The 27,933-nt window shown below is 47.0% G+C and overlaps 1 protein-coding gene across 1 annotated transcript in view; it reads left to right on the forward strand.

Moving 5' to 3' along the window:
- Window positions 1-5,167: 5,167 nt before the first annotated feature.
- KCNIP1 (potassium voltage-gated channel interacting protein 1) overlaps window positions 5,168-27,933 on the forward strand; it is a 335,952-nt gene continuing 313,186 nt past the window's right edge. Inside the window, exon 1 of the mRNA XM_036995194.2 lies at window positions 5,168-5,564. Within this exon, the coding sequence (XP_036851089.1) occupies window positions 5,477-5,564 (88 nt within the window). The 5' untranslated portion in view covers window positions 5,168-5,476. The remainder of the gene's footprint in view (window positions 5,565-27,933) is intronic.

Below are 27,933 nucleotides of genomic sequence, written 5' to 3' on the forward strand. Positions count from 1 at the left end.
GGCATTTCTCTCCCCAGGACATACCAAATCTATAACCATCCATCTCTCTACGCTTGATCCTCTTCATACCTTCCCTGTTTGTTTCCAGAACTACTGGTGGCTTTTGACCTCCTCCAACCCTCCAGACCTTCCTCCAATCAGTCACCAGTCCCATTAATTTGACCTCCTCTCTTGAGGTGAATTGCCAAATCAGACTGTGCCTTCATTTCATCTGTAAGATGGGTATAACAAGTAATAAAACAGACCTCAGGAATTTCTTACAAGACCCAGATAATCCAAATTAACACCCAGCACAGCATCTGGTGACACATTGACAAATCATGGTTATTATTTTTATAATGATCATGACCCCTGGGAATTGGCCCTTTTCCTCTTAGTGGTTGTTTATTATGATCTGTTCAGTGAGCTCTGAGGGGCCTCTAATCCACTGATTAGAAAACGCAGACTGGTCACTATTTGCTTCAGAGTATATTTATGTTCTGAGATTCTCTACCTATAGAATTCTGCTTGTTTATGGTCTAGATGCTCTTCCCCAACTCCACCTCTAAAGAGCAGTTTCTACAAGGCAAGGGAATGTGTCTTACTTGCTGGTGTACCCCCAGGGCCTGGCACTTAATGGGATTCTAGAGTTTTTGAAGGGAAGACACCTGGACTGGACTGGTTGTCAAGCTACTGAGCCCCAGTTTCCAGGCTCCCATCCCTGACCTGCTCCTTGACACTGGGTTGGGGCTCTTGCAAGCCATGTTTCTGCTTTGCCAGCAGCCCAAGACAGGCTCTGCCAGTAGCAGGAGAGGGAAGCTGTGGGCTGGAGGGGCCTGTGCCTTCCAGGCAGCTGCCTGCCCCTGCCTGTATGCCCACTGCACAGTTCTTACCCTAACAGTGGTAATAAGTTCCAGGGCAGCAGCTGCTCCCAGTTTCTGATCTGTATTTTTTTGAGCTCCTGGAATCAACCCCATAGGCCTCCCCTCAGTGGTACTGACACCAGCCACAGGCACACCATCCCCAGAGGGCTGGGTCTCAGGCTCATGGAGTCCCTCCTCCGTGCTTCGGAGTTCAGAGGACCAGTTCTTTCCCCTGCATCCTGCCGCCCCACTGCTCCCTGCCCAGTGCTAGAGCTAGCGGCTGCCTCCTGCCATTATCACCTCTATGGTTCCTCAGTGGCCCCTTTTGCCCTTTTCAATCCTCCAATACCTGCTTAACAAGTCTTCATTTGAAGTTCTCACTGTTGAAATAGTTGGTGCAGCTTCTGTCTCCTGGCTGCACTGTGACTGAATCCATGCCCAGCTGTGTCCCTCTCTGCCTCCACTCTGACCCCCACAACCATGGCCATGGAGAGAATTCTGGGACAAATGTCTGCACTCTCCCATTGTGGGACAGGGAGCTTATGGTCATAGTGGGCAGCTACTTGTTTCTCTCAATATGGATTAAGGCAACATATGTCTCTCTCAAACTGCCAGTCACTTTATTTTGAACCCTTGTGAGATACAAAATAAGTTACCGTGAATTTTAGAGTCAAGCGTCAAATGGTCTTGGATTCAAATTCTGCCTCAGCTGGGTGGCCATCAACAAGTTATTTTCCCTCTCTGAGCCTGTCTCCTCATCTATAGAATGGGTAACATAACGGTATCTTCCTCGTAGAGTTATGATAAGAATTAGATATGTGGAAAGCAAGGACTTAGATTGGCTGCAGGCACACGAAAGGCATTCAGTGAATGCTGCTATTATTGTTACCATTGTGAGGACAGCCTTTCTGCCTTCTAAAAGAGAGCCTGTTTGTTTTCGCTTAGCCTTGCACTCAGAGGTCAGTGCCCTCTTCTGGGTTCAGATGTCATCTCGAGCCCCCATCTGTCTCTCTGCCTTCCTCTGGAATTGGCAGGGAAAAATTCCCATAACCAGTCTCAGGTGGAGATAGCTCTGTCTTCCCAAGTTCCTTTGGCTAGTGTCCATCTGTGACAAGGAGGCTGACTAATTACAAACCTGCTGATGGTCTCATTTCCCTGGTGCCACCAGAGTGCTGCACTGCCGCATGGCCTCTTCTGCTCCTTGCATACAGAATAGCATGTTCTTTGAGCAAAGAATGGTTCTCCTCTGCGCTCCCCTATCATGAATTTAATACTGGAACAACTTGCCTTCTTTTGCTGGACATGTGCATGGCACTCTAAACACCTTGCCCGCATTTCTGGGGGTTTTCCTTGCTGGTTTTGGATGCTGGCTGACCCTCTCTGGGTCCAAGTCATTTATTTAAGACTGAGAGTTCAAATACCTAATGCCTTGCTGCGATCAGAAGAGAAACTGAAATGCTTAGTGTTGAGTTAACTACTAAGTAACTCAAATATTTCAATGGGGACATTAAAAATTGGAACCTGGCTCCATAATTTCCAGTGATCATGAAGCTTTACCTACATGGCATCTACTTGTTTATGGAGCTGTCTTGGGGGCAGGAGCAGGAGTGGCAGCACAGCCACCAACAGGGGCAGTTGTGTGAGCCACAGTAAGGACTTTGCCCCGGACAAAGAGGCTTACTATGCCAGATACTGTGTTAAACATATTGATGGCATTTAAACCTCCCCCAAATCCTATGAGATAAGGATTATTTTTCCCATTTTCCTGGAGAAAAAAACAGGCTCATCTGCTTGCTCAACAGCTGCTAAGGGCAGACCGTGGAATGTCAGGTGTGTCTTTGGCCTTTGCACTTGCTGCTTCCCCAGCCCTGATGCCTATGGCACTAGAGAGCTGTGTGGCTGTTTAGGGGGTCTCTGCTTAATGTCATTTTAGTGAGAGAAGCTTTCCTAAGGGACCTGTAAATCAGAGCTCCTGTCACCCTCCGTCCACTTGGTCAGCTTTCCTTTTCTTCAAAGTACATTTCTGTATGTAGACACATTTGTTAACTGTGTCTGTCCTTCCACCACATAAATGTGACCACAACAAGTCAGGGACTTTGTTTTGGCCATCACTGAATACTCAACTCCTGAAGCAGAGGCCATGGTGAGAGTATGTTTCCAGCATATATATGTGTAGAATGAACAAGTGAGTAAATAACCTGGTGCAGAGACCCTTGCTCTTTGCCATTCCTTGTGCTCTTGGAGGAATTATGAAATACGCGTTCTTAGGATTTGCCAGATTCTTCAAATAGATGCCATCATTTCTTGCCTACTATGTGCTCAGATATTGGAATTCCAGATCTCTGAGCAGGAGCCCAAATGCAAATGCCCCCAGACCTCTCTTGCCATCCTCAGCAGGTCCTGCTGACACCTTCTAGGAGCTGCTCTGCCAACAGCACCCTGGACAGGTTTCCAGATTGAAAACTAAGTTCTGGGTCAGCTAATGTCACTCAAGTCACAGTCGTTGTTTCTAATAGTTTCTCAATTTTAGCATGCCTCCCTCATGCAGGATGGGAGAGAGAAGCAAGTGCACCTAGCCACTATCTCTGTCCCTACAAGGTAAATTCTCTCCTTAGCAAAGCCAGATGGGTACAACATCCTCCTTGAAACCTTCTCTCATCTTTCCTCTCCTCCTTGATGCCCATATAGAGCTGCTCTTTGCCTGCTCCTTGCCTACCAGGTAGTGTTCCATCACTTAGTTCTGTGCTTCTCCTTCTTCATGACTACCTGCCCTGTGTCTCCATCCCACTAAAATTCTGCAAAGTGAACGAAGTTCGTCAGAGAAGCAGATTCCAAACAAGGGCTGGTGTCTGACAACTCCACTGTGCCTTAAATCGGGAAGGCATTGACCATGTCTGTCTAGTTTGCCTAGCTCATTGTTTTCTATACCCTGGGTGGTCAGTGCGTCCTGCACCCTGGCTGCTCAGCTCTTTTCTACATACTGGGAGCTTGGTAAATACTGGATACACAAGTAAGTGAGCAAAATTGCCACTAAATGCCATTCACAGTCTCAGATCTCATGTGCATTTTAACTGAGATCTTCAATACCTTAAGACAGAGTGAATCACATGGAAATTTCAAGCCCTGAGACATCAAGTACAATGAGAGTTTCCTGCCAGGGCTCTTCCCTATTGTATATGTTGTGACGTATACGTTGCTGGCCAGTGGGGTCAAGGAATGCAGGCCACTATGGCCTGTGGGCTGTTCTTGCGGGCTGCCTCCAGAGTCAGTTCTTGGAGCTGAAATTTACTGGTGACCACCCTAAGGGCCAAGGCTTGTTTCATGATGCACTTTCATGACTCACGCAAAATGGGGAAGACACCCAGATCCAGCGTATCTAGCATTTCTATCAACTGGTAGTCCTCATTCTCTGGCTCTTATACAATCTATTCCTCTCAAACATCCCAGAGAAGCAGGTAATGGGGAGATGAGCAGACAGAGAGGAAGAAAAAGACTGTCCCAGGGCCTGGCTTGTCATGCTGCTGTTCATGTGCAGCCACGGGGCCCTTGCAGGTGATGTCTGTGGTGATGGCCCAGGAAGACCTTTAGGGTCACTGAGGGAGGCAAAGCAGGGATGTCATGGGAGATGTTCATGCCCTGTGTAGAGGGTGGGGTGAAATGTCCCCTGAGGTCCCTTCCAACATGCAGTCTATGATACTGAACAGCAGCCAGACTTTTTATTAAGCAATAGCTGGCTTCTTATTTGTGTACTGCCATGCAGTTTTATTTCTAAGAGCATTATACTGTAGTCAAATTGTTTGAATTTCAGTCATTCCTTTGTGGCATTTCTAAGGAATACTTTTTTGACTAAGGAGAGCCCTAATTACATTCTTTCTCATACTGCCGAGAGAGCACAGACTTTTGATTGCTCCGGAGGGCTGAGAGCTGGAGTGGAGCAGCTGGCTCGGAGTCGTCGGGGGCACCTGGAGCCAAGGACAGCCAGAGGCATCGACCTTCCAAATCTGGGAGGCAGACAGCTTCAGGCCAGCTCCCGCAGAGCTCCCTACCCGGCCCAGCGCAGAGGCTGCCTGCAAACTTTCCATTCTTGTGTGTGGGGAGCCCTCCTAGATCCTGATCCAGGCAGGGAGAATTGATCTATAAGATTAACCAGGAAGGAAAGAGCGGGAGAGTGAGCAGGGAGGCAGCCCGTTGGAGTGTTTTTGTGTAACAGTCCCCCCCCTTCTGACTCAAGTATTAATTGCTACATTACCACTGCCACGTAAGAAAGACAGTCAGCAAAGCCTGGGAGAGTGCCAACTCCTCCCTCCCCGCTCTGCTCAGCTCCACTCTCCTCCTGGTTCCCTCCGAGCACCCCATGCCCCAGCCCTGGCATCCCTCGGTCCTCCCATGGTGAGGACTTGAGTGGACAAGGAGGGGGTGGAAGGGAGGGAGGAAGGGAGCAGACATCGTGCCTTGCAGGCTCTCTGGATGCAGAAGCTGGACTCACTGCAGAGGCAGCTGTACTGTTCCGGGAGCTTCTGGGGTGCATCCACTTCTCAGGGTTCGCCTAGGCAGGCTCCAAGTTCCAGAGGCACACAAGGTGGGTGCCTTCCCTTCTGGGCACTGACAGCAGAGCCTGCCTTCCCTCTGCCACCATGAGCAACTGCTCCAAAAGATGCAAGCTTGGGTTCGTGAAATTTGCCCAGACCGTCTTTAAGCTCATCACTGGTACCCTCAGCAAAGGTAGGGAGCCTGGCCTTGACCTTCATTTTCTGTCTTGATGTGGTCTGGCTGGTCAAAGTGCCTCAGTGTGACAAGTGTGGCTGTCTGCTGTGCTCGGGTCTTAGAGGAGGCTGGAGGGGGAAATCAGTGGCTGAGGGTTCAGGGTTACTGGCAACCTGGGTCCTGGATCTGAGCAGACGGGCACCACGCCAGAGAGTTCAGCTGGCTATAATTGCCTGGAACTTTGGAAATGGATTTGATGGTGTGTGGCTGATTGGTTACAGGCGAGCAGAGAGACAGAACCCTTCCCAAAGCACTGGAAGCGGCTTAGTGTGACTAGAGTCACAGGAAGTTATCTATGGAGTGTTGTGTCTTGTTGATAAAAGAGAGGTTTGATCCGGTGGTTTAATTCTACAGAACAGAGATGCTTGAGGGGACCAGCAGGAGGTGGCAACGGGGCCCGGAATCCGCAGTGCACTGGTAAATACAGGATCCCTATTGGCTCTGGGTTTGATGTGCCAATAGCTCTCTCTCATCGGGTTCCAGGGTTCCGCGTTTCTGGGACTTTGTTCCTCATTCTGCTTTCTTGGATCCCTGTCTCTCTGCACCTCCTGCCTCTGTCTGTCTTCTCTACCTCTCCAAGAACTGGGGTGGCCGGGAGTTTGCGGGTTTAACTCCTCTGGCAGCCCTGAAAGGGCTGTTGTGGACCAGCACGAGGACTGCGTGTGCATGCTGCAGCCCCAGAACGCAGAGTGGAAGCTAACTTCTCGGGGGCCTTCTCTGTCTCTGGAGTCCCAGGACACACTCTGCACCAGGCAGGGTGAGGACTCAGAGACTCTAGCAAACTTTCTGGAGATAAAATTTAGAGAGCAGAAGCGTGATGTGGTTTCACTGGCTGAAAAAATGTCTTTAAATATTCATGCCCTCGTTCAGGAGGAAAGAGTCTTAGGGGGAGAGGCACTGGAAGTGGCAGACAGGGTGTTCAGGGAAGGGAGGAGGCTCCTGACTGGGATTTTTAAAAATGACTGGAGAGAAGATAAAGGCTTTGAGTGGCCAGCTTTAATGACAGTGGCTCAGGTCTCCAGCTGCCCCGCAGGTCTGGCCTGGTGCAAATTGAAAGAAGGGTATGGGAGGGGGAATGGTGAGCTTTTGCGTCATTCCTTTCTCAGGTCCTTTAGTCACTCCTGTTCTGCCCCCATTACACTTATGAACAGGCCTCTGCCTCTCCAGGAAGCCCAGGTGTACTGGACACCCAGTGCTGGGGGTCAGGCTGCCTGGCAGTTACTGGGGGGCCAGAGTGGGATGGGCTGATGTGAGGAGGCAAGAGCAGAGAGCTTAGAGGACTGCGCAGAGTTCCCACATTGAATTCTCTGAGGCAGACTGAAGATTTTCTTCCCACAGCACAGATATGGGGGTGTCAGGGGGATGGGAGAAGGGCAGTATCGTGTCCCAGTCTCTGCTTCCCAGAAGCAGCAGAAAGTGTGTTGCCTTGGACTTAGGAAACCTAGGTTTCAACTCCAACTTTGCTTCCTGTGCAACCCAGAGCTCTCTGAGCCTCAGTTTCCTCAACTATAAAATGAGTCCATTACCTACCACCAACTTATCTCCAGCACTGTCACAAGGATCCAGGGAAGATGAGACATGGGATCCCTTTGAGGAGTGTGTTGCAGTGACCAGTAGGAGGGAGCCATCAAGGACCGCGATGGGCATGGATCTGGAGAGAGTAATCAACGCTGCCCCCTCTGCAGAACCAGGGTCATAGGCTCTTTAATGCGGGTGGGACCAGATACCCCAGGAAGCTTCAGAGTAGGGGGGGACATCACAGAAGAACATTAAGCAGCAAGATGGGTGAATGTGAGAAGGTGAGTCAGCCAGGCAGAGAGTGTGAAAAGGGGTGTGTGTGTGTATGTGTAAGAGAGAGAGAAAAAGAGAGATTAAGAGAGAGGACAGATGGCTCTTTGGATAAATCAGCATGAGGATATTGTCTTCTGCCTATTTTCCTACAATCATTTGCTCAGTATGTATTTATTGAGCACCTATTCTGTGTCACTGTCATTGCTAGACACTGGACATATGGATGAATAGGACACAGCCTTCCATCAAGAACCATGTATTCTGGTCAGGGCACAGACTGAAGACAGACAGCACCAGGACATCACACTGACGGAGGGAGGCATGGGAACAAAGGACAGGGAGGAGAGAGGCCTGGGGCAGATTTCAAGGGCGGGGCGGGCAGGTGGACGGTTGGGGCGGACAGAAGGAACAGCACCAGAGCTGCCAGCAGGTCAGGATGCCACCCCCTCTCTGCTCAGAATCCCTGAGACTGAGGTCCGTGTGACACAGAAAGGGAACACAGTGACTGCCTGGCCTTCCTTCTACCTGCTTCAGTGCTGAATTTTCTACAGCCAGGGCTCGGGGAGGTGCCAGGGCAGGATCATGTCTCTCCACTCTGCAGAGAGCACCAAGTGTTTACACAGCACTGGCTCTGTTCCAGTCACATGCTAGGTAACAGGTGTTGTATCCAGCCCAGGTATTTTCTAAATATTTGTTAATAAATGACTGTGGGAGCAGGGCCAGGCCTTGAGCAGAGAAGTGGAGAAAAGTCTATCTAATGTATTGACCCGCAATAGGTGAATATAGATTAGATCCTACGTGGACACATTACATTTGCTTAATGATTTCTGGTTTTAATTGTGATTTTTCTTCCTCATTATTCATTGCACTGAGTCCTAGATTGCAATGATCCAACCCTTAGGATTTTTCTTTGTCCTTTTCAGGATTGAGGGAAGTAAAGATTCTATAGGACCAGGTACCCCTGCTGGTCCTGGGGGCAACTGGTTGCTTCTTATCTGCCTTGGGAATACCTGGTGGACTGAGAGAACCCAGGTCTACTCCTCCCTGTGCCACCTATTTCTGGGACTTGGCCACCTCTGCTTGGTGCCAGCAATCCCCTTTCCCACTGGCCTGGGCTGCTGTGGCGGGGGTTGGGGGGGCCAACATGCCTCACTGTGCTGTTTTTAGAGATGAACTGATCAGATCCTCGTGCCCACACTCCTTGACCTTCAGCTTTGCCTTCATAGCCCTGATACAGTCTGTGATCCATGGTCCTTTTAGGAATATATTTGTGAAAGGTTGTCCTTCCCACTAGACGTAAGCTCCATGAGGACAGACACCACATGCATTTTTACTCACAGATGTAACCATAGCCACTCATCTAGTACCCATCCCAGAGTGGGTGCTTCACCAATAATTTGAAGTGAACAAAGCAGCACTACATGGGGTGGATGCTAGCCAGGGCCCCTGAGTGATAGGAGCTTTCTAGGACACACCATGGATGCCCTGCCCCAGAGGTGCTCAGTAAATGCTCTGAACTCTGTCCAGATGCAGGACCTGAGTCTGTGTCCAGCCGTCAGCCGCCAGCTGGACAAACATTCAGAACTGTGCCTGACCTTTCTTAGTGTCTTGGGAAGGGCATTTAAATTGCCCCTAAGAGGGGAGGCTGTGTGGGGTTTCTGGCTTCCCCAACTCCTGCCCTTTCAGCTCTACTTTGATGTGTCTTACATATTGCATTTTTCCAAAATTTAAAGAATGAGTTTCTCTAGCTTCAAAAAAATAAAGTGTTTGCAAACCAATTATGCAGTAAAGGCAATTAATTGACAGAGGGGGACCTCCTTGGATCCTCCGCACACTGGCTGGGAAGTCTGCTGGGCCCCTCACCTTTCTGGCCTCAGTTACTTAATCTATGAAATGGAATCATAATCCTTATAGGATTAAACGAGGTTGTGCTTCTAAAGCCCCTGCCTGAGGAGCACTCAGGAACTGTGTGTTGCTGTGACTGTGCTGACAGCCAATGCTCCCAGGGCTGCGAGCGCCTCAAGGCAGGGACTCCACCTCATTCACTGCTTGTTTTTGTGCTGTGGGCACTCACTCTGGGAGGGGCCTCTCTAGAATATTCACTGCTTCAGCTCTCCCAAACTTGCTCTCCTATGGCCCCACCCAGTGCCGAGACTGACATGTGAGCCGCACCCCTGATTCCCTTATGGGGAGTTAGGAAAGTGGCTCCCAGAGCCAGGCCTCAGTGGCTCTTTAATTTAGCAGAAGCCCAGCTCCTGGCTTGGATGCCTGGCTAACCCAGGACTGGGAAGCCCTCCTCCTGCGCAGCCAGTCCCCAGCTCCCTCACAGAGACCCCTGGGCCACAGGCGGGAGCTGAAAGTTATGCAGGTTCCACTTTGACCAGGAAGGCTTAAGCCCATCTCCCTCTGCAGTTGGAAATCCATCTGTCACCCCAGGCACAGATGGTGAAGCTAAAGGGAACAGGAGAGAGGGATCCAATCCAGGAGTTTCTCTAGTGTCTAGGCCACCTGTGGTAGCAGGGTGGGAGGTGGGGCTGACCTTACAAGATGTATTTCAAGGACAATGCCCTGAAACCCCGACTCCAGGTTCCCACCTCAGCCCAGGTTGTTTCTTTCTGTGCTTCACACCCATGGAGACACCCTGTTCCTCTTGCCTCCTCCCCTCAAGGAACTTGGAGACAGACTTGAACTTGGAGACAGACTCTGCCTTCAGGCAGGCCCAGCTTGAGTCCCAGCTCTGTCCTCTACCAGCTGTGTGAGCTTGGGTGAGTTGCATAACTTCTCCAAGCCGAGGTTCCTCACTTTTCATTGACAATAATAACAGTATCTTCTGCACAAGGTTGTTTTCTAATTTAGTGAGGATAATAAAAGGAATAAGCTGCCAGCTCTGTCCTTGCTGGGAGCGGGGATTTGGGGGTGGGTGAGTCCCTCCTTACACTTTGTGCCCTAGGCACTTCTCCTGTCTCCCCGAGTCCTGGCCCACAAGTAGATACCACAATCACCGTTATAACATTAGGGAACCTGACCTTTAACTGAAGCAGGTGGCCCAGCTGGCAGTGGGTGGCAGAGCTGGGATTAGAACCCAGGTCCTACTAGGATCAGCCAGGTGCTTGCCTCTCCACATGAGGCTGAGAAGATGCCCCTAGGGACATGGCTTCCCAGCTTGTAACCAGCTTAGAGAGTGCCCCCAGCTTCTACCAATTTTGTAGGTGAGTTTTTCAAGAACTATTGTACCAGCTGGGTCTCTTCAGGGCAGCCACTGGTCTTGCAAGGGGCTGTAACAAATTCCATAATGTGGCGTGGCCTAGGTTAGGAATAAGCTTTATGGGGAAAGGGAAGACCATGCAGACCAAGGTCAGCAAGACAGCCACACTTGTACACTTCCAGCATCACTGTCACCTCTCGGATGGGTGGGCTGCGACCAGGGCAACTGCTAGATGCTGAGTGGGCTCCATGTCCGGGAGGGACCCTCCCCTACCACACTCCCTTCTTCTAGGGCATGTGCGAGAAGTGGTCTTGTTAGTGGAGAAGTGCACATGGTTTGGGGCACCAAACAGTCTGCAGTTAAGATCCTGATTGCTTTCTAGATCTCTGGGGAATCAGTGGCTTTGACTCCGGGGACCTTGGGACCTATGAGATGTGGCCATGTGCCCTGCCAAAGGAGGACACCAGCTGTCCCATGAGAAGCTCAGCTTGTGTGCACTTCCTCTTGCTGGGGAAGGGCAGAGGCCTCAGCACGCCAGGTCCCAGCTGTCTTGGCAGCTTGGGCCCGCACTGGGCTCATGTTAGGAAAGGCCCACCCGCCGGTTGCATCCAGAAACCTCCAGGTGCTCCTGTGCTGTCATGGACAGTGAGTCAGTTCCTGAGGGTTCCTGGTCCATGCTTGACTCCCCAGTTGAAGCCAGAGCCTGCCAGGGTGGGGAAGGTGCTCACCTTGGCTCTGCATGCCCAGAGGCCCTCATCCCAGCCTACAGGTCTCTCAGTCTTGCCCGCTCTGTAGCAGGCCCATTACTCCCTCATCCATTTCACTGACTAGGTGCTCTCTGGGGTCCCCATCACTTGTGTAGCAGAGGAGAGGAAGGTTCCCCCAACATGTCAAAGCTGCCCTCTCTGGGGCCACTGGGCCTCTCTTCCAGGTAACCCTGATTCCAGGCAGGAATAATTTGTTCAGGGCTGCTTCTCATGGCACTGCTGCACAGACATCCTATTAACTTCAGGACCACGGGGGAGCAGCTAGTTTGTTCGAAATTAAAAGTAGTTGAAATGGGGCCTGCTGGCAGGTGTGGGAACCATGGGCTGTGATACCGATGCACAGAATGGGGTGGATCAAAGCAGGTCTCTGTCAGCTGCGGAGGCCCAGAGGTGTCTTGCCATGCTGGTGTGACCCTTGCCTTCCTCAGGCCTCTTAGTGTTACAGAATCTTCCCTGGGCCACTTCTCTCACCAGACCCCAGGCCCCAAGTCCCTGAGAGCTGTTGATGCCTAAGCATGGAGGTGGTCATGTGAAATACCACAGAAGACAAGATGCTGGGAAAGCAAGAGCACAGCCCTGGAGCCAAGCAGTCCTGGGTTCAAAACCTGCCACTTCCTGGGGCTACCAGGAGACGGAACGAGACAGTGCAGGTGACCCATACAGTACCCAGCACCTAACAACTGCCCAGTAAAGTCCCCTTCTCATGTGATTCAACCTCGGACTTGCAGCAAGAGAAAGGCAGCAGAGCTGAAGGAAAGAGGCTGGGGGCAAGTCTTCTTCCAGCTCTTCTCTGGATGTTCTAGATGCTCTTCTCTGGTTGGGCGGCTCCTCCAGACCTGCCCCCTCTGCTCCCAGTTGCTCTCGATTATAACTTCCATAGTCTGTAATCAAGAACTTGTCAACAGCTGAAATTATTTGTTTGATTTGGTGGTTTACAGACTCTTTGGCCATCCCACCCTCACCGCCTATGAGAACAGGAACCCTCAAAAGCGTTCATGTGGGGCTTAATTTTGGTTCCTCAAGGCCCCAGGGGATGTTCAATAAATGACGACTAGAAGCTTTCCCTGCCCAGCAACATCAGGCCGTGTGTCTGCACTCCCACTGTGAGGCCTGGTTTTTGTCAGGCTGTCTCGGAAGCCTCCCATATCCCATCTCTCTGTTCTGAATTTCTGTGCTGGAGTGCGACAGAAGTGATCAGCCAGAATGACCTTGATGAGATGACAGGTCAGGGAAATGAGCCCAAGGGCCTGGTGCCCTTCCATTCCAGTCCTCATGTGCTCTGTGGGACTGAGCCCTCAGCAGCAGGCCCTCACTGCCTGTCTGCTGCAGCTGACCAGTGTGTGGACGAGGTCAGGTGTCACCCCATGTCCATCTGCCCATCTGCACCCCAACCAGAAGGGCAGGAGGGAGGACCCAGGTTCTGAGGGCCCCAAAGGAGAGCAGAGAGTTGGGGAGATGAATTTTTGGGGAGAGGAAGCAGAGATGAGGGATCACATAGGCTCCATAGGCCAGCTGTATGGAAAGGGAGGCCAGGATTCCAGGAGGAGACATCAGGGGAGGCGCTTACCACTGCCAGTGACCACCTTTCCTTTCTTCTCACAGACCCCTAGTCTGGGGGCAGAAGAAAACCTTCCTCTTAGTGGGATGAGGGCGTGACAGCCATGAACACAGAGCCCAGCCTATCTCGGGCTGAAGTCCACATGTCTAGTGTTAGAGCTGTAAAGAGTAGCAGCTTTGGAGGCTGGCCTGGGTTTGAATCCAAATCCTCACATCTGATCACTGAGCAGGTGGCTTCCCTTCTCTTGGCTTGTTTTCTTCATCCCTAAAATGAGGGAGTTGCTGATTTCAAAGGTCCCTTCCAGCTTTAGAATTCAATGTTCAATAGCAATACTTGCAGCACTACTGTGGTGCCCGCTCTGTGCCCGGTATTACTCTAGGCACTCTGCAAGCTCCATGTTATTTAATGCACACAAGAACTCCAGAAGATGGGGGCCCTAGTTAACCCCATTCACAGATGAGAAGTGCAGAGCTTCAGAAAGGGGATGGGCCTGGCTGCAAGTCACACAGCCAGTGTGGGACAGAGCCAGAGCTGGAAGTCAGGCTGTGTGTCTCCAAGTTCCAGCCTTACCCCCACATGACACTCTCTGGAGAAGCAGTGAAATACAGGGGAACAATGAAGACAAAACTGATTCCTTCCCAGCCTGGCCAAGAGGCCACACATGCTCTTGCTTCAGAAATCAAAGTTGTCAAGTCCTCTCTTCTGACTGCAATAGCACAATTCTGTAGAATTCCCCTGAAACCCCCAGTCTATCTCCCAAGCAATCACCCACAGGCCACCTTTTCCAATCAAACAACAAAAAATATGGGAGAACTGCCCAGACAGTCAAGAGAGCAAAGAGAGAAAAGAAAGGAAATGCCACCCAGCAGGCCTTTCCATTGTAGTTCCAGTCTGGCTGATTTTCATTTCTTTCTCTAAGGAGGTGATTTGGAGGCAGAGGCAGAAAACTGGGCAGGAGTCAGGGAGAGAAATGTGATTCTGAGACTTGCATCTGAGAGGTTGGGGTTAGCCTACCCCAATTTTATTTCTGTAATATTTTGATTAACCCTGGGCCAGTTTGGGTGGCATTTTTCAAACCATCTGTGCTTGGCAGGCAGAGCCAAGCCCAGGCTTGCTGCTCGCTGTCTGCAAACATCAGCTTGGAAGCGTCTGTCACTCGGAGCCTGGCACAACATGAGACATATTGGGCTGCAGAATGCTCTGGCATCTTTGTGTTGATTAACCCAACTCGTGCTTCCCAGGTCCAGAAACAGCAGCCTGTCATTCCAACCTCAACACGCACCATACGAGGATTCATAAGTGCACCATCCATTAGTGCTATTTATTTGCTGGGGCTTTACAAGGATCCCTGCATTCAACCCAGCCCTAGCGCTGTGAGTAACCTACTCTTATTATTTCCATTCTGGTGCTGGGAGAGGTTGAAGAACTTGCCCAAGGTCACAAAGCCAGAGCTGTGACCCTGGACGTCCCACGTAGTACTAAGGGAACACTCTGTCAGTCAAATCTCCAAGCACCATCACCCCTCATTATGGATGGAGGTGTACCCCAGCCAAATTCATGCGTTGAAGCCCTAACTCCTGATGTAACCGTATTTGGAGATAAGACCTTAAAAGAGGTAATTAAGGTTCAATGAGGTCATAAGAGTGGGGTCCTGATCCAATAGGCGTCCTTATCAGAAGAGGAAGAGCACACACAGGAAAATAGCCACATGAAGATGGGGAGAAGAATATAGGGGCTATCTGCAAGCAGAGGAGAGGGGTCTCACCAACCCATTCTGCCAGGACCTTGACCTTGGACTTCCAGCCTCCAGAACCATGAAAAAAAATTAGTTTCTTTTGTTTAAGTCACCTAGTCTATGGTATTTTGTTACAGAAGCTATAGGAAAGTAATACACCCCCACAAACAACTCTTTGCATAGCATCCTTTCCCATTTTTTTAGATTAGTAATTGTGTTATGTAGTAAATCTCTGTAATACAAAACTTACCACGTTAACCATTTCTAGATGTGTAATTCATCGACATTAAGCACATTCACATTGCTGTGGAACTGCCATCACCACCACCCACCTCCTGAACTTTCCATCATCCCAAACTAAATAACTCCCCACTTCCCTGTACCCCAGCCTCTGGCAACCACCATTTACTTTTTGTCTCTATGAGTTTTACTATTGTAGGCACTTAATATAAGTGGAATCATGCAGTATTTGTCCCTTTGGTCAGCTGTAGTGGGAATCCCAAGTCTCTCTCCCTTGACTTGGCTTGTCTCTTAAGTTCCAGGACTACAGGTGAGTCTCAGGCTTAACTATGAGCTCCTGAGGGATGAGGCCATATCTTAGTTGTTTAAGAATGCCCAGGACCCAGCACAAGCACTGGCACAGAATAGGGGCTCGAGAGATGGACGAATGAAGAAAGGAAACAGGGAGGGAAAGACGAGTCATAAACCCTTATATTTGAATGTTTTACTGTGGCCTCCACTCAACTCTTGTAAAAGCTGACTTCTCTCCTGACATCCCTATTTTTCTTTATATGTCCCCATTCTGGCACCCCTGAGTTATCTTGCCCACTAAGTCTTATTGATTTTTCTTCCCAGTGTTTCTCCCATCTGTCCCTCTCTTCCCATTCTCAGTGTTGTCCCTGAAGTCCAAGCCCTTATCGCAGCTTCATTGCTTGGCTGCAGTGGCCCATAGACAGATATTCCTCCCCATTTCACCCCACTCCTGCCTCCTCCCCACTGTGGCCAAACAAAGAGAAAATCTATCCAGCCCTTTGATCCAGGAAATCTACTCTACTTCTAGAAATCTGTGCTATGCAGTTCATCAGAGATGTGCACAAAGACTATTATTCAAGAGTGTTAGTCATAGTACTATAATAGTGAGAAATCAGAGATGATCTACACTTCAGTCAAAAGATAGTGGGATAAGTAAATTTTGGTTCATTAATCTAATGGAATAATAGTAAAGCTTTGAAAAATATTTTGAGGGCTACCTAATAATAAGCAGAAGTGCTGTTGGAATCATGCTAGACAGAAACCAGGATGCTAAACTGTATGTACAATGAATAGATACTCATGCAGTAAAAAGTAAAATAGAAAAGAAATAAACTAAAATATTCCCATGGGTTTTAGTTGGATTAAAGGTTATATTTTGAAGTTCTTCTTGTCTGCACTGTCTTCAGACCATAAAGACATCATTTGCTGAATGTGAATATAAATCCTCAATTTTTTAATTCTTCTCAATACCTTCAATAAAAGTTGTGCTTTTACTGTCACTCTGTCACTGCCTATCCTCTCCACGGGAGCGTGTACCCCAAACTCCCAGACCTGGCCCTCACAGCTGCACTCCTGGGCTCAGCCCACCTTCTACCCATCTCTCCTGCCCACATGCACAGTCTCCTCAAGCCAAACTGATTCCCGCGTGGTTTCCAAACAAGAATTGCGTTTTATGTTCTGGAACCTACCTCTCAAATGACTCAGAGAAAATAGATAGAGAGGAGTGTAAATATGGCAAAATAGTGATAATGATTTGTGAGGCAAGGTGCAGGGTATGCATGCTTCCAGTCCTAACTTCACAGCTCTCCTGTAGTGTGATGGTTTTAAAATGAAAAATTGGGGGAAATAAAGAAACAGTATATTGTAGTGTTTAAAGGCATAGGCTCTGTGGTGAAATGTCCTTTGTTTAATTCCCAGTTCTACTGCCTATTAATTGGGCAGCAGTGACCTTAGGCAAATTACTTATTCTCTAGGACTCAATTGCTTCATCGACAAAATGGGAACAATGAATTATAGTGTATTTATTTCCTACAGTTGCCGAGAGGATGGAATAAATGTGTGTAAAGGGCTTGACAAAGAGTCTGGCGTACTCCTAATCATTGTGAATGATTAGTATCGGAGTTAAACATAGAAATCAAATTCTTAATCATGAAGTTATCCATAATATTCTCTACCTCCCTAAACAACTCAGCCCTGGACAACTCAGGAAAATGTTGTAACTTGGAATCTGTCACTTATATGATCTTCTCCCACCAGCCCAAAGCAGCTAAAGTACAGTGCCAATTCCCACATGTATCCAAATCTCTAGGTCCTGGCACAGTGCCTGGCACAGATGAGGCAACTAATAAGTGCCCAAAGCACAAAACAAGGAATTTGAAGGGTCAGGTTGTGCCTTAATGTTCTTCTCATCAGATACAAGCTTGTAATTTTGCTGATGCAGCCTTGCTATTCCCACGGGTTTCCTGGAGATGAGGCATCACCTTGATAAATTAGCTGTGGATATAAGCATCCTGCAGTTGGCATGGAAATGCAATTTAATTTCCAATTAAGCCCGATTTCTGGGCTGAGGGATTTGCCTGCCTCACCCTGGGAGAATTATTCCAGCCAGACCTATTGTCATTAATGATGATGGCTCTTCCATGAAGGGGACTCTGACGGAAACTAGTCCTCTGGCCCTTGGATGGTTCAGTCGGGCAAGGATGTGGCCCTGTGTGCAGGCACTCCCTTTGCTCAGGAGCTAAGTTTATACAGTTAGATTCAAGAAAGTTCAATGCAAAGACAGGCACTGTGTCCAGGGCAGAAATTTTTAAGACAGAGTACAGATTGACAGGGAGAGAGAGGGTCCTCAGGGCAGGTAGTAGGAAGTTCTCTGAGCTTGAGCAGAGAAGAGTCTGTGATAATCAGAGGAAGGAGAGCCATTTGCTTAGAGAGAATGGACATTTGTAGGGTATCTTCTATGTCGCAGGCACAGAGCTGAGCACTTCACACTCATTACTGCCCTGAATCACAACCATCCGAGAAAACAAATCTCTCTCTCTCTCTCTCTCTCTCTCTCTCTCTCTCTCTCTCTCTCTCTCTCTCTCTCTCTCTCTCTCTCTCTCTCTCTCTCCCCCTCTCTCTCTCCCTCTCTCTCTCGTTTTCCAGTTGAGGAAATTGAACAGGGAGATGAGGTAAACTGCCTGAGGTCATAGACAAGCCAGATTTGAACTCTCCCTTTTCTGACCTTTCCTCCCTGCACAGTCCCTTCCCGAAGACGCATAAAACACATACTTTAGCACCGTAAGAAGAAGGCCATGCTAAGCTGCAACTTGGCCCCCCACTTCACAGATGAACAGATGAGACACAGGGGAGGGTTTTAATTTGCTGCATGTCAGAAGTTCGAAAATAGAGCTGGGATTCAAACCTGGGCAGTGTAACTTCAGACCCTGCAGTATAAGAATGAAGAAAAGAAGCCGTAAAACATGTCTGGAAAGAGAGTGGAAATAATGTTTGGATCTGGAATGCTGGAAATGATGTTTGGATCTGCTCGGGGCAGATGACCCGACGGATGAGGGGCCAACAGGACCCACTTCTGTTTGGGCTTGCTCCCTACTTCCCCACAAGGAGGGGAACTGAGAGCTGGCCTTGGTGTCCAGCACGGCTACAAGACTCACTGAGGCCGGGCGCTTGGGCTCTGGCTGCTCCAAGTCAATGAGGGTCTGGCCTGCGGCTCAGGAATTTCAAATCCAGGGGTTGGAAAGAACCAATCAGGGCATGTAAAACACTGTTTGAAGACACATGTGTCTCAGATGTCCAAGAATACTACTTGTAGCCAACAGAGTCACAGAGACATGAGTTACACCCCAAAATGATATCACATAGTCCATTTTTAATAATGATAGTAAAAGAGTAAAAGATTTACTTAATATATCCCCAAAACTCTGTATCAATAAACATGCCATCAACTCCTGGACAAATTCTACAGTGGACTGTTAAACCATGGTTTGGGAACATTTGGAAAAGAAAGCAGGGCTCACTGAGAGAAGCATGGGGTCAGACCAGCCTCTTCCATTCTGGTTTTAGGGGACCATTGGTGAGCTCAGAGATCGCTGGGGCCGTGGCATGCCTGGGTTCTTGCCAGGTATTTGATGGGCCGTGGGCTGGGGGCCCGTGGAGTCAGGAGGCTTCTAGCTGACCACGTGGCCCCTGGCCATCTTAGCAGTGCCTGCACCAGACTTTGCAGGGCCTTTTCAGGTATGTGGGCTTGGGCCTCACCTGGCATCTGTTGACTCTTCAGAAGTGTGGCTCCAGGGAGCCAGTCAAGGGCCTGGGCTCTGTGGGAAGGAGTATGGAGGCATCCAACAGGCTCTCAGGTTTGACCTTGCCCTGCTCTGCGTTTTCCATTTCTGATATGGGGCAGGCTGCATGGTGGGTAGTGAGCGGAGTCTGAAGTTACACTGCCCAGGTTTGAATCCCAGCTCTATTCACGAACTTCTGACCTGCAGCAAATTAAACCCCTCCCCTGTGTCTCATTTGCTCATCTGTGAAGTGGAGATAGTAATAATGACCTAAAATTATTGTTAGGACTAAATGAGAAGTACATGTAAAAGCTTAGACCAGATCTGGGGCTACAGGTGGTCAACAAATGTTAGCTCTTATTATTCATTGGGATGGCAGATTCTCGTGCATGATTTGCTAAGTATGTCCCAGAATAGAAGTGTCTACCTTCTGGCGCAGTGAGTTATTCCTCAAAAGAGATGTTGATGCAGATTGTCACTAAAGAGGAATGTTTTAGGGCAGGGTCAAGCACCACATTAAAGTGGTGCTAGATGATCTTTAAAGAACCCCGGGCCCACAGAGAATATGAGTTGCTACTTGAACATGAAAACTCAAAGATGAGTCAAATAGCAGGGCCTCCGTGGTTGACAGAGGAGGCTCTGATCAACAGTCTCACTGGGAGAGGGAAGGCCTGTCTTGAAGCTGCATATGCTTAGCAAGCTCCTGTTTTTATTTTATGTGTATCAGGGAAGAGGGCACTTGGCATAAGAGGATGGAGACTGTGGGCGATTAAAGGCTCTGAAACTGAGGGGGAAGGTGCAAGCCTTGGGATGAATCACTGACTTTGCCCACCATTTGTTTGGGAGTTGTTTATTTTGCATCTATATCCATCCCTTCCTCATCCCCCTGAATCCTTTAAGGAAGCTGGCTGATGAACACGTGTTTTATATGAGTGGGAAGGGAGAGCTGTGGAAATCCAGCAAAAAGCAGAGCATTTCAATATTATTACGAACAGAGTTTTGACCTTGCAAGCTTCCACTTTGAGAACTGCTACGCTAAACTGCAGTGAATTTCTCTCTGTCTTTCTCATCTTGCAGTGATGGTTCTCTTTTCCCTGTGTGTGAAACGGCAGCAGCTGGGGAGGTACAGGGCAGCTACACTTTGTTCAAACAGCATATTCCCCAAAATGTCATGTAATTCAAACCCCCAAATGCAGCACTAATGCAAAAGGCATTGGGTATTCCTTGGGCATCAGTCTGTGCTGCCAATCAGCAATAGAAAGAATGCAGTTTACAGTCCCAGGGAGTTCTAAAATTAGGAAAAATTTTGGATGAATTGTCATTTTGTGGGGGGAGGTTGGCAACATTTCAGCAGGTCACAATAATTATGATTTTATTAATACCTCATATCACACTATTTTGAATTTGCATGAATTAGGCTCTCTATGAAGAAGGACATCCTTGTTAATGGTGGGGGAGGGGCTAGGAAGTGGGGGGTTGGTGGGGGTGGAGAGCTCCTTGAAAGCAGGTGCCTCTGACTCATTTCAGCCCCTCCCCAGGGCTCGTCCCTGATCTCCCCCAGGAGGTCTGAGTTCAGGAGAGGCACAGGGAGCATCACGCAGGTGCCCTTCTCCAGATATGAGCCACTGGCCCAGGAGATGAAAAGCAAAAACAGTGGAAGCACTAGATGTTTGTTAGTGGAGTGATTTATTAATAACTGACAAGGGCTCTCTGCTCCCAGGCAGCCATTATTCCAAAACATATTTTTCCTCCGTGTCTAACTCCACCATACTTAATGCCCATTATTTCACACTCATCCCTTACATGAAGTTCCCTGAGCAGCAGGCAGATGTGGGACTTGATAGAAGTAGGTCACTGTCTGTTGACAGGAGGAGGGCATTTGTCACAGCAAATGAAGGTCATCTTAATAATGCATGGGGCAGGGGAGGCTAAGCATCCCCAGGCACTAATTTTTCTAGAGACATGGCCTTTCCACCTTCAGAGGCTCGTTGGGTATTATGAGTTTTTGGGTATTTTAAGCCCAAATGCAGGTGCATAGAAACCAGATGCAAAGGAGCCCCTTCAAGTGAGACTCACGGTGGGATATTTTTTCTTCTTTTTTTAAAAATTAAACTTAATCTTTTTCGATAACTGCAAATTCCCACACAGTTGTGAGAAATAATACAGAGAGACCCCATGTTCCCTTTGCCTAATTTCCCCTACTGATACTATCTTACCAAACTGTAGTACAACATCACTGCTGAGACATTCTTTGAACACTGAGAGGACTCCTGAGGCTTCCCTGGTCTCAGAAGGGAGAAACTCTGGGGAACAGTGTGCCACCTCCCCTTGGAGGGAATGTGCTCAAATGACGTGGGGGAGGAAGGGAGCAGGGGATGCACCAGAGCTCCCTGGCTGGAAGTGAGAGATGTTGGTGCTTGTTCCAGCTGCTCTCCTCTCTGACCCCTGACGTACACGAGGGCACTGTTGGGTTCCAGGGGTGCAATGCTATTCCTCACCTGACCCCTGGGCCTTTGGGTGTCTGGGGCCCTCAGCTCTGCAGCTGAGTCTGTTTGATGCTGTGGTTGACAGGCCAAGCTCTGGAATCACATAGTCCAGGGCTTGATTCCTAGCTCTGTATAGGATGACCCTGACCAATGACCTCTTAGAGACTCAGTTTTTCATAATGTTGATAGAGTACTTACCATGTGTCAGCTACTATTCTAGGAACCTTACATAATAAGTCATTTAATAACAACCCTAAAAAGAAAATAATATTATTAGTTCCTATTTTGCAAATGAGAAAATTGAGTCACCGAGAGGTTGTTTGTCCAAAGTCACCCAGTTAGTGAATGGCAGGTTTGGGTATTTGAACGCAGGCAGTCCACATCGCAAGTCTACATACATAAACACTGTTCCATGTTGCTTCTCCTCTACGAGATGAGTTCAGTAGTACCTCATTGAATTTTTGTTAGGCAAAATGGCTTAGCACAGAGCCAGGCATATAATAAACAAGTATAAATAAATGCTAGCTAATATTATTGTTGGTATAATTTCTTCTGGAAGTTTCTGTGTATTCATTACTTATTGTTTTTATTAACAACAGCTTCCATTTTGCCTACTACTTCCATTTAGCCCTCCAACCACCCACAGGAGGAATCTATCTTTTGTAGATTAAACAACTGAGGATCGGAGATGAAATCTGGCAGAAGCAGAGACAGGACCTACATCCAGGGGCTGTGCCTAGAAGCACAGCTCCAAAAGGAACTCCAGAGACACCAGCCTTACTTCTGATCCAGCTCAGGACTTGCCCTGCCAAGGAGTCATTTACCCATTCCAAAATGCCGGAGCAGGGCACTGGGTCTCCCTACCCGTGGTTCTCAGGCTTGAGTCCTTGTCAGAATCCCCTCAGTATTGCTACAGCCCCCTCCTCAGTCCCCTTCCCACCCCACCACACTCCTCTGAGAACAGCAAGGGACCCTTCTTGGAGTATTAATGATAGAGATGACAGCTTCCTCCAGTTATGCCCTTTTCAAGTCAGAGACCGGCTCCCTGCAGGGCCAGTGCCTTGTAAATACCTGCACTGTAAATTACGAATCTCCACCTACGTGGTCACCTTGTCTCCATAGACAATTCTTAAAATTGTGTTTTCCCAAAACCCTGTCTCTGGTTGGAGCTCAGCGCCCTCTCCAGCCGAGGTGGAGGACTCACCCTTTCAAACTCTACAAAATAATATCTGATGTTGCTTTTAATCATAAAAACAAACAGCAAAACCAAACCTTCTTACTGCTGAAATTTAGAAAAGTATCAAAAATAAAAAGAAGGCGCAGAGCCAAGATGGCGGCGTGAGTAGAGCAGTGGAAATCTCCTCCCAAAAACACATAGAGCTATGAAAATATAACAAAGAAAAATCTTCCTAAAATAGAGACCACAGGACACAGGACAACATCCAGACCACATCCACACCTGCAAGAACCCAGCGCCTTGTGAAGGGGAGTGCTTTTTGGAAATCTTAAAGGGGCAGGACAGGTCACTTAGACCAGAAGCAGGGAATCTGGGGATCTCTGGGCACTCTAACCCCCTGGGCAGCAGGGAGCACAGAGGCCCCTTACGGAGATAAATAGTCTCCTGGCTGCTCCCCCTCCAACGGGGCTCCACCATTTTGGAGGAACAGCCCCAGCCAGGCCAAGCCCACAGCAACAGTGGAGATAAACCCCAAAGCAACTGGGCAGGAAGCAGAAGCCCTGTCTGCGCGCAGCTGCCCAGCACAAGCCACTAGAGGTCGCTATTCTCCCAGGAAAAGGCTACAAACCAACAAGAAGGGAAGCTCTTCCAGCGGTCACTTGTACCAGCTCTGCAAACTATCTCTATCACCATGAAAAGGCAAAACTACAGGCAGACAAAGATCACAGAGACAACACCTGAGAAGGAGACAGACCTAACTAGTCTTCCTGAAAAAGAATTCAAAATAAAAATCATGAACATGCTGACAGAGATGCAGAGAAAAATGCAAGAGCAATGGGATGAGATGCAGAGAAAAATGCAAGAGCAGTGGGATGAGATGCAGAGAAAAATGCAAGAGCAGTGGGATGAAGTCCGGAAGGAGATCACAGATGTCAGGAAAGAGATCACAGAAGTGAAACAATCCCTGGAAGGATTTATAAGCAGAATGGATAAGATGCAAGAGGCCATTGAAGGAATAGAAGCCAGAGAACAGGAACGTATAGAAGCTGACATAGAGAGAGACAAAAGGATCTCCAGGAATGAAACAACACTAAGAGAAATATGTGACCAATACAAAAGGAAAAACATTCGTATTATAGGGATACCAGAAGAGGAAGAAAGAGGAAAAGGGATAGAAAGTGTCTTTGAAGAAATAATTGCTGAAAACTTCCCCAAACTGGGGGAGGAAATAATCGAACAGACCATGGAATTATACAGAACCCCAAACAGAAAGGATCCAAGGAGGACAACACCAAGACACATAATAATTAAAATGGCAAAGATCAAGGACAAGGAAAGAGTTTTAAAGGCAGCTAGAGAGAAAAAGGTCACCTATAAAGGAAAACCAATCAGGCTAACATCAGACTTCTCAACAGAAACCCTACAGGCCAGAAGAGAATGGCATGATATACTTAATGCAATGAAACAGAAGGGCCTTGAACCAAGGATACTGTATCCAGCACGACTATCATTTAAATATGATGGTGGGATCAAACAATTCCCAGACAAGCAAAAGCTGAGGGAATTTGCTTCCCACAAACCACCTCTACAGGGCATCCTACAGGGACTGCTCTAGATGGGAGCACCCCTAAAAAGAGCACAGAACAAAACACACAACATATGAAGAATGGAGGAGGAGGAATAAGAAGGGAGAGAAGAAAAGACTCTCCAGACAGTGTATATAACAGCTCAATAAGCGAGCTAAGTTAGGCAGTAAGATACTAAAGAAGCTAACCTTGAACCTTTGGTAACCACGAATCTAAAGCCTGCAATGGCAATAAGTACATATCTTTCAATAGTCACCCTAAATGTAAATGGACTTAATGCACCAATCAAAAGACATAGAGTAATAGAATGGATAAAAAAGCAAGACCCATCTATATGCTGCTTACAAGAAACTCACCTTAAACCCAAAGATAAGCATAGACTAAAAGTCAAGGGATGGAAAAACATATTTCAGGCAAACAACAGTGAGAAGAAAGCAGGGGTTGCAGTACTAATATCAGACAAAATAGACTTCAAAACAAAGAAAGTAACAAGAGATAAAGAAGGCCACTACATAATGATAAAGGGCTTAGTCCAACAAGAGGATATAACCATTCTAAATATATATGCACCCAATACAGGAGCACCAGCATATGTGAAGCAAATACTAACAGAACTAAAGAGGGAAATAGACTGCAATGCATTCATTGTAGGAGACTTCAACACACCACTCACCCCAAAGGATAGATCCACCGGGCAGAAAATAAGTAAAGACACACAGGCACTGAACAACACACTAGAACAGATGGACCTAATAGACATCTATAGAACTTTACATCCAAAAGCAACAGGATATACATTCTTCTCAAGTGCACATGGAACATTCTCCAGAATAGACCACATACTAGCTCACAAAAAGAGCCTCAGTAAATTCCACAATATTGAAATTCTACCAACCAATTTTTCAGACCACAAAGGTATGAAAGTAGAAATAAATTCTACAAAGAAAACAAAAAGGCTCATAAACACATGGAGGCTTAACAACATGCTACTAAATAATCAATGGATCAATGAACAAATCAAAATAGAGATCAAGGAATATATAGAAACAAATGACAACAACAACACTAAGCCCCAACTTCTGTGGGATGCAGCGAAAGCAGTCTTAAGAGGAAAGTATATAGCAATCCAGGCACACTTGAAGAAGGAAGAACAATCCCAAATGAATAGTCTAACATCACAATTATTAAAACTTGAAAAAGAAGAACAAATGAGGCCTAAAGTCAGCAGAAGGAGGGACATAATAAAGATCAGAGAAGAAATAAACAAAATTGAGAAGAATAAAACAATAGCAAAAATCAACGAAACCAAGAGCTGGTTCTTTGAGAAAATAAACAAAATAGATAAGCCTCTAGCCCAACTTATTAAGAGAAAAAGAGAGTCAACACAAATCAACATAATCAGAAATGAGAATGGAAAAATCACGACAGACTCCACAGAAATACAAAGAATTATTAAAGACTACTATGAAAACCTATATGCCAACAAGCTGGAAAACCTAGAAGAAATGGACAACTTCCTAGAAAAATACAACCTCCCAAGACTGACCAAGGAAGAAACACAAAAGTTAAACAAACCAATTACAAGCAAAGAAATTGAAACAGTAATCAAAAAACTACCCAAGAACAAAACCCCGGGGCCGGACGGATTTACCTCGGAATTTTATCAGACACACAGAGAAGACATAATACCCATTCTCCTTAAAGTGTTCCACAAAATAGAAGAAGAGGGAATACTCCCAAACTCATTCTATGAAGCCAACATCACCCTAATACCAAAACCAGGAAAAGACCCCACCAAAAAAGAAAATTACAGACCAATATCCCTGATGAATGTAGATGCAAAAATACTCAATAAAATATTAGCAAACAGAATTCAACAGTATATCAAAAGGATCATACACCATGACCAAGTGGGGTTCATCCCAGGGATGCAAGGATGGTACAACATTCGAAAATCCATCAACATCATCCACCACATCAACAAAAAGAAAGACAAAAACCACATGATCATCTCCATAGATGCTGAAAAAGCATTTGACAAAATTCAACATCCATTCATGATAAAAACTCTCAGCAAAATGGGAATAGAGGGCAAGTACCTCAACATAATAAAGGCCATATATGATAAACCCACAGCCAGCATTATACTGAACAGCGAGAAGCTGAAAGCATTTCCACTGAGATCGGGAACCAGACAGGGATGCCCACTCTCCCCACTGTTATTTAACATAGTACTGGAGGTCCTAGCCACGGCAATCAGACAAAACAAAGAAATACAAGGAATCCAGATTGGTAAAGAAGAAGTTAAACTGTCACTATTTGCAGATGATATGATACTGTACATAAAAAACCCTAAAGACTCCACTCCAAAACTACTAGAACTGATATCGGAATACAGCAAAGTTGCAGGATACAAAATCAACACACAGAAATCTGTAGCTTTCCTATACACTAACAACGAATCAATAGAAAGAGAAATCAGGAAAACAATTCCATTCACCATTGCATCAAAAAGAATAAAATACCTAGGAATAAACCTAACCAAGGAAGTGAAAGACTTATACTCTGAAAACTACAAGTCACTCTTAAGAGAAATTAAAGGGGACACTAATAAATGGAAACTCATCCCATGCTCATGGCTAGGAAGAATTAATATCGTCAAAATGGCCATCCTGCCGAAAGCAATATACAAATTTGATGCAATCCCTCTCAAATTACCAGCAACATTCTTCAATGAATTGGAACAAATAATTCAAAAATTCATATGGAAACACCAAAGACCCCGAATAGCCAAAGCAATCCTGAAAAAGAAGAATAAAGTAGGGGGGATCTCACTCCCCAACTTCAAGCTCTACTACAAAGCCATAGTAATCAAGACAATTTGGTACTGGCACAAGAACAGAGCCACAGACCAGTGGAACAGATTAGAGACTCCAGAAATTAACCCAAACATATATGGTCAATTAATATTTGATAAAGGAGCCATGGACATACAATGGCAAAATGACAGTCTCTTCAACAGATGGTGCTGGCAAAACTGGACAGCTACATGTAGGAGAATGAAACTGGACCATTGTCTAACCCCATATACAAAGGTAAACTCAAAATGGATCAAAGACCTGAATGTAAGTCACGAAACCATTAAACTCTTGGAAAAAAACATAGGCAAAAACCTCTTAGACATAAACATGAGTGATCTCTTCTTGAACATATCTCCCCGGGCAAGGAAAACAACAGCAAAAATGAGCAAGTGGGACTACATTAAGCTGAAAAGCTTCTGTACAGCGAAAGACACCATCAATAGAACAAAAAGGAACCCTACAGTATGGGAGAATATATTTGAAAATGACAGATCCGATAAAGGCTTGACGTCCAGAATATATAAAGAGCTCACACGCCTCAACAAACAAAAAACAAATAACCCAATTAAAAAATGGGCAGAGGAACTGAACAGACAGTTCTCTAAAAAAGAAATACAGATGGCCAACAGACACATGAAAAGATGCTCCACATCGCTAATTATCAGAGAAATGCAAATTAAAACCACAATGAGGTATCACCTCACACCAGTAAGGATAGCTGCCATCCAAAAGACAAACAACAACAAATGTTGGCGAGGCTGTGGAGAAAGGGGAACCCTCCTACACTGCTGGTGGGAATGTAAATTAGTTCAACCATTGTGGAAAGCAGTATGGAGGTGCATCAAAATGCT

The sequence above is a fragment of the Manis javanica genome, chromosome 1 (assembly GCF_040802235.1).
Source record: "Manis javanica isolate MJ-LG chromosome 1, MJ_LKY, whole genome shotgun sequence".
NCBI classification, from domain to species: Eukaryota; Metazoa; Chordata; class Mammalia; order Pholidota; family Manidae; genus Manis; species Manis javanica.